This window comes from Triticum aestivum, chromosome 4A (genome assembly GCF_018294505.1).
Source record: "Triticum aestivum cultivar Chinese Spring chromosome 4A, IWGSC CS RefSeq v2.1, whole genome shotgun sequence".
Classification (NCBI taxonomy): Eukaryota; Viridiplantae; Streptophyta; class Magnoliopsida; order Poales; family Poaceae; genus Triticum; species Triticum aestivum.
Window position 1 is genome coordinate 171,948,299 of NC_057803.1, and position 10,168 is coordinate 171,958,466.

At 46.2% G+C, this 10,168-nt stretch overlaps 1 protein-coding gene across 1 annotated transcript; it reads right to left on the reverse strand.

The window, feature by feature from the left end:
* Positions 1–930: 930 nt before the first annotated feature.
* LOC123081908 (uncharacterized) lies at positions 931–4,099 on the reverse strand. Its single transcript, XM_044504416.1, has 2 exons — positions 3,699–4,099; positions 931–1,049 (listed from the first exon to the last, which is right to left on the reverse strand). Exons 1-2 carry the CDS (start codon positions 3,904–3,906, stop codon positions 949–951), a joined length of 309 nt encoding a protein of 102 aa, XP_044360351.1. The 5' UTR covers positions 3,907–4,099; the 3' UTR covers positions 931–948.
* Between the last annotated feature and the right edge of the window lie 6,069 nt (positions 4,100–10,168).

Sequence of the window (10,168 nt, forward strand, 5' to 3'; positions counted from 1 at the left end):
CAGTACACCGCCGGAGGCATTCACATAGAGTCATATTTTGTTCTAAGTATTGAGTTGTAATTCTTGAGTTGTAAGTAAAAACAAGTGTGATGATCATCATTATTAGAGCATTGTCCCAAGTGAGGAAAGGATGATGGAGATTATGATTCCCCCACAAGTTGGGATGAGACTCCGGACGGAAAAAGAGAGAAAAGAGGCAAAAAAAGATGGCCCAAATAAAAAATGAGAGAAAAAGAGATAAGGGACAATGTTACTATCATTTTACCACACTTGTGCTTCAAAGTAGCACCATGATCTTCATGATAGAGAGTCTCCTATGTTGTCACTTTCATAAACTAGTGGGAATTTTACACTACAGAACTTGGCTTGTATATTCCAATGATGGGCTTCCTCAAATTGCCCTAGGTCTTCGTGAGCAAGCAAGTTGGATGCACACCCACTTAGTTTATTTTGTTGAGCTTTCATACACTTATAGCTCTAGTGCATCTGTTGCATGGCAATCCATACTCACTCACATTGATATCTATTAATGGGCATCTCCATAGCCCATTGATACGCCTAGTTGATGTGAGACTATCTTCTCCTTTTTTGTCTTCTCCACAACCACCATTCTATTCCACCATAGTGTTATATCCATGGCTAACGCTCATGTGACACCCCCGATTGAATCGTACACTAATCATACACGCAAACGTGTACGATCAAGATCAGGGACTCACGGGAAGATATCACAACACAACTCTACAAATAAAATAAGTCATACAAGCATCATATTACAAGCCAGGGGCCTCGAGGGCTCGAATACAAGAACTCGATCATACACGAGTCAGCGGAAGCAACGATATCTGAGTATAGACATAAGTTAAACAGGTTTGCCTTAAGAAGGCTAGCACAAACTGGGATACAGATTGAAAGAGGCGCGGGCCTCCTGCCTGGGATCCTCCTAAACTACTCCTGGTCGTCATCAGCGGGCTGCACGTAGTAGTAGGCACCTCCCGAGTAGTAGTAGTCGTCCTCGACGGTGGCATCTGGCTCCTGGGCTCCACCGTCTGGTCGCAACAATCGGGTATAGAAAGGGAGAAAAGAGGGAGCAAAGCAACCGTGAATACTCATCCAAAGTACTCGCAAGCAAGGAGCTACACTACATATGTATGCATTGGTATCAAATGGAAAAGGGGGTAATATATGTGGACAGAACTGCAGAATGCCGGAATAAGAGGGGGATAGCTAGTCCTTTCGAAGACTACGCTTCTGGTAACCTCCATCTTGAAGCAGGAGAAGAGAGTAGATGGTAAGTTCACCAAGTAGCATCATGTAGCATAATCCTAACCGATGATCCTCCCCTCGCCGCCCTGTGAGAGAGCGATCACTGGTTGTACCTGGCACTTGGATGGGTGTGTTTTATTAAGTATCCGGTTCTAGTTGTCATAAGGTCAAGGTACCACTCCAAGTCGTCCTATTACCGAAGATCACGGCTATTCGAATAGATTAACTTCCCTGCAGGGGCGCACCACATAACCCAACACGCTCGATCCCATTTGGCCGGACACACTTTTCTGGGTCATGCCCGGCCTCGGAATATCAACACATCGCAGCCCTACCTAGGCACAACAGAGAGGTCAGCACGCCGGTCTAAATCCTATGGCGCAGGGGCCTGGGCCCATCGCCCATTGCACACCTGCACGTTGCGAGGGCGGCCGGAAGCAGATCTAGCCTAGCAGGCGTTCCAGTCCAATCCGGCGCACGCCGCTCAGTCGCTGAAATTACGAAGGCTTCGGCTGATACCACGACGTCGAGTGCCCATAACTGTCCCCACGTACATGGTTAGTGCGTATAGGCCAGTGGCCAGACTCACATCAAATACCAAGATCTTGTTAAACATGTTATCTTGAAATAACCGCGAACGCTGACCAGGGCCAGGCCCACCTCTCTCCTAGGTGGTCTCAACCTGCCCTGCTGCTTCGCCACAAAGATCCACACAGAGGGCTGTCGGGAAAGTATGTCCTTCCAGCCCCCAATTCGTGAATCAACCGCGGGTACTCCTCGAGCCAATCCGACTTTAGTCATCACATGTATCATGTATAAAGTATATAGTATATACCCGTGATCACCTCCCGAGTGATCACGGACCGATAGTATAGCATGGCAGACGGACAAGAATGTAGGGCCGCTGATGATAAACTAGCATCCTATACTAAGCATTAGGATTGCAGGTAAGGTATCAACAGCTGGAGCAACAATGACAGGCTATGCATCAGAATAGGATTAACGGAAAGCAGTAACATGCTACACTACTCTAATGCAAGTAGTAGAGAGAAGAATAGGCGATATCTGGTGATCAAAGGGGGGGCTTGCCTAGTTGCTCTGGCAAGAAGGAAGGGTCGTCAACACCGTAGTCGAACTGGGGGGTCGCCGGCAGTCTCGGGGTCTACCAGAAAGAAGTAACGGAGGGGAACACAATAAATAACAGAGCAATCAAAGCATCACAAAGTGTAACATGGCATTACGCGGTGTTAGAGGTGACCTAACGTAGTAGTAGGTGCTACTAATGAAGGGGAAAACATCCGAAAAAGTATTACCGATGTTTGACGTTTTTGGGCAAATGAAACAGACGTGGATTGTTGCATGTTAGCTATGCTAGGGATGTGTGCAAAACGAACAGACTTCGTATTCGGATTTGTCTCATCGTTCTGAACAACTTCCATGTATAAAGTTTTTCCATCCGAGTTACGGATTATTTTATATTAAGTTTTAAAGTTTTTTTAAACATTTTCTAAATATTCTGGAATTTATATTAATTTCGAAATTTAAAAGGAAAATTGTTAGATGCACCCGGTGCAGTGCACCCGGCAGTGCACAGTCAGCAGTTGACTGGTCCACGTTGACCAGTCAAGGGGGCGTCGGGGCCCACCTGTCATAGACTGCTAGTTAATAGCTTTTAGTTAAAAGGATTTAATTAACAGGGGGGTCCCACATGTCACACCCAGTGACTAAACTAACATGGTTATTTATTTTAATTAAACACGTGGGGCATGTATGTGAGTGGGGTTAGTAGGTGGGTTAGGGCCTTAATGGCCAATTAGGCCGGCGGGTTAACTCCGGTGGCCAGAGGCCACGGCGGAGGGCGGAAGTGGCAGAGGGGCGGGGGGGCTGGCGGCCTCCGCTTGAGACAATAGCAGCGGCGGGGCAGTGGCGGCCCAGGTGGGCACCGCCGGCCGGAGGCGGACGCCGCCGCAAGCGGTGGGGCGCGGCTGGGGCAACAGGAGGAGTGGGCGGAGGTGGGACGCAGGGTGCCGGCGGAAGCGACGACAGTGGGTGCGGGAGGGGTCAGCACGGCCACAGCGCCAGCGGCGCGCGCAAGGAGCAAGCTCCGGGTGCGGGAAGCAGCTAGGGGAGTTGGTCGATGGTGCGACCAACGACGCGCTGGGCGCTGGCAGGCACAACAAGCTGTAGGCGACGGCGGCGGCTAAAGCAGTAGTGCAGCAGAAGCAACTAGACGCAAGGCGGAGCGCGAGCACGCGGGCAGCGCACGGTCGAGCGCGCACAGGGCTCGTGCAGGTGGCTCCAGGGTTTGGCTGCAGGTGGCTGGGCCACGCGGGCGCGGACGCAGAGCTTCGTCCATGGCGGAAACAGCGTGGGGAGCGAGCTACGAGGAAGAAAGAGAGGCGCGAGGAGAGGGGAAAGTAGCCGGAGCTCACCGGGAAGGCACAAGGAGGCCCGGTGTGGGCTTAGGAGCAGCAGAGGCACCAGAATCGTCGGGGATCGCCGGCGGCCATCGAGGAAGAAGACGGTCGGGTACGGCGTGGTGGTGGTCCCCGACTCCGATGGCTTGGCGTAGAGGACATAGTCGAGGGCAGCGCGCCTCCTGGGCATAGCCTCGCGGTGCAGGGTGGCCGGAGACCACATGGACGACGACGTTCATGGCAGTGACAACGGCGGGCGGCTGCGCGTGGAAGAAAGCGGCGCGAGGGGGAAGAAGTGGAGAGGCTAGGGTTCGCAGGGCATCCAGGGGAGTCAAGTAGGAGGCCGAGGGGGCTGGATGCACGCCGCGTGGCGATCCCCAACCATGGACGAGCCCTCTGTATCCACGAGGTGTGGTGAACAGAGAGGTAAGGGATGAGGGGCATTGATGGGCTGGTCCGGCTCCTGTAGTCGCGGGCCATAAGTGCTAGTAGTTTTCTCTTTTACTTTTTTACCTTTTCTTTTATTTATTTCTTTTCTATCTTCCCTTATCTCTTAAGTTTATTTAGTTTTATAAATTATAGCAATAGATCCTAAATTGGTATTCCCAATTATACCACCACCACATTAAATTGGGAACTTTAAATAAAATACTTTCCATTTGTTTTAATATTTTCAAAGCATTTAAATAATTGTTTTGCTACTGTTTTATTTAGTTAAGTGCATTTAAACTTTTTATAAAGACTTGTTTATCCACCAATATTACTTACGAATTATTTGGCACAAACCGAACATTTTTGTTTTATTGTTTGAAAACTTTTGTTGTATGCCATATTTGGAATTTGAATTTTGAATCGGTTTTTGAACTAACGAGGGATTAGCAATAGTAACGGAGGTGACGTGGCATCATTAGCAGAGTTTTTCTATAGCGTAATTATTCGGGCGTCACAATTCTCCTCCACTACAAGAAATCTCGTCCCGAGATTTAAGAGGGGAAGTGACGGGGAAGGGATTTGGTTACGAAATTCTAATGAGTGTCCTTGAACTTGGTTGCCCTTCTTGAAGCGGCCGATCCATTACGTTGATGTCTTCATTTTTCTGCTTCAGGTCATCATGATGAAGTCGGCATCCTTTCTTCAGGAACTCCATCATACTTACCTAAGAATAAAGGGTGGTTATTCAAGAAGAACCGACCTCTGCAAGGTTGACTGTCTGGTCGATATCATCGGGGAAGGTGGCGGAAAGTAACTCTCGAATTGAAACTTAAGAAAATTTTGAGAGCAAAATAAAGAGGTATCATGGGAAGTTTCAAGCGGGCAGGCAATCGTTCGATGTCTGAAACAGGGCGTGACAGGGGTTCCAAGGAATGGGAATAAGTATTGTGTCTGATACCAGAATTGATGATCCTCTCGAAAGGTGGCTCATGAATTACATACAAGGCCACGCGCGAGGAATAATGTTGGAAATATGGATCTATAGGAGAGTCAGGTTTCGATCCCATGGAACTGTGGGTTATGGGCCCACCATGTGGGTTAAAAGTAGGAGGAGAGGTGACATCTTGCACGGTCATGATAGCAAGGCATGTCAGAGGGTAGCCTGTCAGTTATATCGGCAACAACGTCGGTACCAAGGGCGAGGGACGAAGAGAACCATTTTCTTGCTCGTTAAATGAGGCGGACCAATAGGCAAGGTTCTCGTCCATCAGTGGCGACCGGAATGTCATCAAAAATAGTAACAGGGTCTTACTGACAGAGTTGTACCGCAAGGTGTTTACATAAGCAGTGAATTATTACTGCTTAGACCATATAGATCACAAGAAAGATTAAACAAAACAATGGAAAGGAATATGTGCTTAAACACATATTTCAGGGGTATATTCTTCCCAAGGACAAGCGGACCATGATATCCATGACATGATATAATGTAGAAAACCCTTTAGGTAAGGGGAGAGAAATTTCATGACATTACCCATACAACGGTGTTTGGATAATTGAGCAAGAAACATTTAGCATTGGGCTTCAAATGTTGTTGAAAATCGTAGTACCACACACATGCTCTGAGATAGCATTGACATGGTATTCAAGCAAAGGTTAGACTTTGGATACACAAAGGATCCATCATGATAAACTTATTAAACAAGGCATTCAATTTCCTCATGGAAAAAATGGTTAACCTTGTTAAGAAGGAAACTATAACACTAGGTTCTCCCGGCCAGGTGTGCTAGGCATGACATCACCTGGTTATAACTCCTGGGAATATATTCCAACCATCATATCTGACCGAGTTTCAGATCTGATTGGTGTTAGGCTACCTCAGACTCAGGATGCCTAAGAAGAATAGGTGCAACACAATTTGACAAGATGACATAGTAAGTTTCTCGGGGAATGAACTATGGAAACGAGTTCTGAAACAAGAGTTCATCATTAAACCAAGGATAGGATGAGGAGGTGGCTGTTGAACTCAGCGACAACTCACCGAGATTTCCAAAAGATGGATTTCCACAATTATGTGAACAAGGAGATAACATTAGTCAGATCAAATGATATAATGATGTATGCTCGAGGAAAACATACACAGTTAAACATTGGTTGAAAGGTGCACCCACAATATGGGCTGGGTTGCACGATCAATGTTAGAATGGTGACTTAATGAACAAAAGAATTAGAATGACACTATCGACCATTCACTTCAAAGCAATAGGGTTGCTAGAAGTTTCGAATTCACACATCAAAGTTCAATTGTCGGAATTCCGGTTAGAAACTACACGGGGACCAAGAAATGAACGAAGATGGCGAGGAGTATGACTTGTATCAAGAATTCTTAAAGAGGTGGTGAAATTCCCACGACATTCTTGACATAAAAGATGGTAATACTTCAAGGTAACGAAGAACAAATGCTGGATAGCAAGGATCTCAAGGTATACACAAAACATGAACAAGTTTGTGTCGAACGGAAGGCAATAAAGTGGTCGATGATAACACAAATCATCAAGGGCAAAGATGATATTTCTCATCATGAATTCAATATGTATCTTGGAAGAGCTTAGGATGTTGAAGATGATCACGACACAGTGGTCGGAAGATTTCATGAAGATGTAACCGATCGGCGATGACATCAAGTCAACGGAATGATGAAGCGAAAAATTGTTGGAACCACGAGTACGACACAAAATCGAAATCAAGCTTGTTGTTCAAGACGAAATGATATGACGAGGAAAATTGATGTAAGCTTAGCTCATCGTCAAAAGTGGTGCTCCGGGGATAAGGACCAGGTAGCACAGTTAAAAATTAGCCCAATAATGGTATAGCCGATCATGCTAGGAATGACGGGAAGGATTATTAAACTCATAAGCAATGAAAATTAATTAGGGTTATCGAACCGGAATGAGGAATCGGTTCACATATCGGTGTTCTCGATTGACGACAACCCAGAACCCTGAAAAATTGGAATCCGTGAGAAATAATAGTTAATGAAGAACCCATAAGAAGTTATGTAGTTCCATGACATTATCAAGATATCATAGTGTAATACTCGACAGTAGATCAAAGTAAAGGTTGGACAGGTGCAATGATCTGCACAAGACAAGTACTTCAACTTGTCCGAGAAATGGTATTAAGGAGAAAATATAGTCGGAACCATGATTGCAAAGGACCAAACATAGATATAGGACGAACTTATAACAAGGGGATTATTATCATTTACAAGAAGCTTCGATGAAAAGTTCCACATCGGGCCCATGGGCATGAACGCAAAGGATCAAGGTCGACTCCCACTTCTTCAATGCATAACATTTCATTTTACTTCTCGCTTTTGATGAGGCTGTAGTGTAGAAATTTTATCTGGCATGACAATAGTAGAGTATGACCCGTAGTAGTTTCCGGGTTCACACAGATTAGAAAAGGCATAGGTCCAACCCATCAGGGCCTCTTAGGAACATATACCACAAACTTCAGGAGTAATTTATACAAGCTCGAAAGTAGAGCATGCTTGAGAAAGCAGAGGATATAATTTACTAAAGGCATTATGTATCCAGGGAAGAACTCACAAGGTGATTAAATATGAAGGACACTGTCGGATTATATTTCAACAAAGGATCCGACGGTCCATAGCGAAGCTGATGTGAGTATCAGCACACAACCAGAGGAAGAAACAATGTGAAGGCATTGGATTATAGAAGCAACTAGCTAATTCAAAGCTCACATGTAATGTATGATTTCCAAATCAAAGGATCAGAAGCAAACGCTCTGATTAAGGATGGATAGGTTGAGTAAGCTTAGGGGTAAAATCGACAACAATTTGATTGGTCGAGATTCAGCTCATGTTTAAAATGATGTCTGAGCCGAAAGGATGAATTCTAGGATCTGATTGAGGATTGTGAGCATTCGCAACATTTTGAATCAACGGACTCAAAATGATAACGACAAGGGATGCCAATATGATTACGAGACTTATGGGATTAACCATAATGCCAACAAGCAAGAATTTCAAGAGCAATACGCTCCTGAGGATATTCGGAAGATCGAATGGTATTTCAAAGATTGGTGACATACATGAATCAACTGGGGAGGAGTGGATACTCGGTAAGTGCGAGAAATTATCTGCAGGGATATTCATGTGGCAAGAACTGCAAGGCAGTAGGCACAAAGTATTCTCGGAACATTAGAGAGAATTTCGGGGTATCTTGTAATAACAAGATCAACTGGGAATAAAAGTAAGAACGACAGGTGTAAGTATTTATCCATAGGGATGTTTCGGTGGTAGGGAATTGCAAAAGCGACATGCACAAGGTCTCGAGAGAATATCGGAGAGTATCTTCAAATTCTTCTAGTTCACGGAGCAATCATCTGGAGTGAGGGGTTCCCCGGGAGGAAGTAGTAACGAGATCCTAAAGTTAGATTTTAGTAAATTCAGTAAACCCGAATAGAAGAGAGATCAGACTCCCAGAGTAAAGGTCAAGGAGTAAAAGATCCTAATACCACCCAAATGGCAATGTGGGCCCATAAGACACACAACCATGTTAGTAAAAAGTTTTATAATGTCTAGACTCGACTTCGGCCAAGGAGTGTTGAAGGGGGATTCCTACAGGCAGTCGGCTCTGATACCAACTTGTGACGCCCCCGATTCAATCATACACTAATAATACAAGCAAACGTGTATGATCAAGATCAGGGACTCACAGGAAGATATCACAACACAACTCTACAAATAATTAAGTCATACAAGCATCATATTACAAGCCAGGCGCCTCGAGGGCTCGAATACAAGAACTCGATCATAGACGAGTCAGCGGAAGCAACAATATCTGAGTACAGACATAAGTTAAACATGTTTGCCTTAAGAAGGCTATCACAAACTGGGATACAGATCGAAAGAGGCGCGGGCCTCCTGCCTGGGATCCTCCTAAGCTACTCATGGTCGTCGTCAGCGGGCTGCACGTAGTAGTAGGCACCTCCCGAGTAGTAGTAGTCGTCGTCGACGGTGGCGTCTGGCTCCTGGGCTCCACCGTTTGGTCGCAGCAATCGGGAATACAAAGGGAGAAAAGAGGGAGCAAAGCAACCATGAGTACTCATCCAAAGTACTTGCAAGCAAGGAGCTACACTACATATGTATGCATTGGTATCAAATGGAAAAGGGGGTAATATATGTGGACAGAACTGCAGAATGCCGGAATAAGAGGGGGATAGCTAGTCCTTTCGAAGACTACGCTTCTGGTAACCTCCATCTTGCAGCAGGAGAAGAGAGTAGATGGTAAGTTCACCAAGTAGCATCGTGTAACATAATCCTAACACATGATCCTCCCCTCATCGCCCTGTGAGAGAGCGATCACCGGTTGTACCTGGCACTTGGAAGGGTGTGCTTTATTAAGTATCCGGTTCTAGTTGTCATAAGGTCAAGGTACAACTCCAAGTCGTCCTGTTACCAAAGATCACGGCTATTCGAATAGATTAACTTCCCTGCAGGGGTGCAACACATAACCCAACATGCTCGATCTCATTTGGCCGGACACACTTTTCTGGGTCATGCCCGGCCTCGGAAGATCAACACGTTGCAGCCCTACCTAGGCACAACAGAGAGGTCAGCACGCCGGTCTAAGTCCTATGGCGCAGGGGTCTGGGCCCATCGCCCATTTCACACCTGCTCGTTGCGAGGGCGGCCGGAAGCAGACCTAGCCTAGCAGGCGTTCCAGTCCAATTCGGCACGCGCCACTCAGTCGCTGACGTCACGAAGGCTTCGTCTGATACCACGACGTCGAGTGCCCATAATTGTCCCCGCGTAGATGGTTAGTGCGTATAGGCCAGTGGCCAGACTCACATCAAATACCAAGATCTCGTTAAACGTGTTATCTTGAAATAACTGCGAACACCGACCAGGGCCAGGCCCACCTCTCTCCTAGGTGGTCTCAACCTGCCCTGTCCCTTCGCCACAAAGATCCACACAGAGGGCTGTCGGGAAAGTATGTCCTTCCAGCCCCCAATTCGTGAATCAA

Excerpts from the sequence above, each read along its gene's own strand:
- LOC123081908 (XM_044504416.1), bottom strand. The coding sequence starts at position 3,906 with ATGTGGTCTCCGGCCACCCTGCACCGCGAGGCTATGCCCAGGAGGCGC. Across the intron at positions 1,050-3,698 it reads GGCCTCCTTGTGCCTTCCCG|ACGGTGGAGCCCAGGAGCCA; the intron begins GTGAGCTCCGGC and ends TGTTGCGACCAG.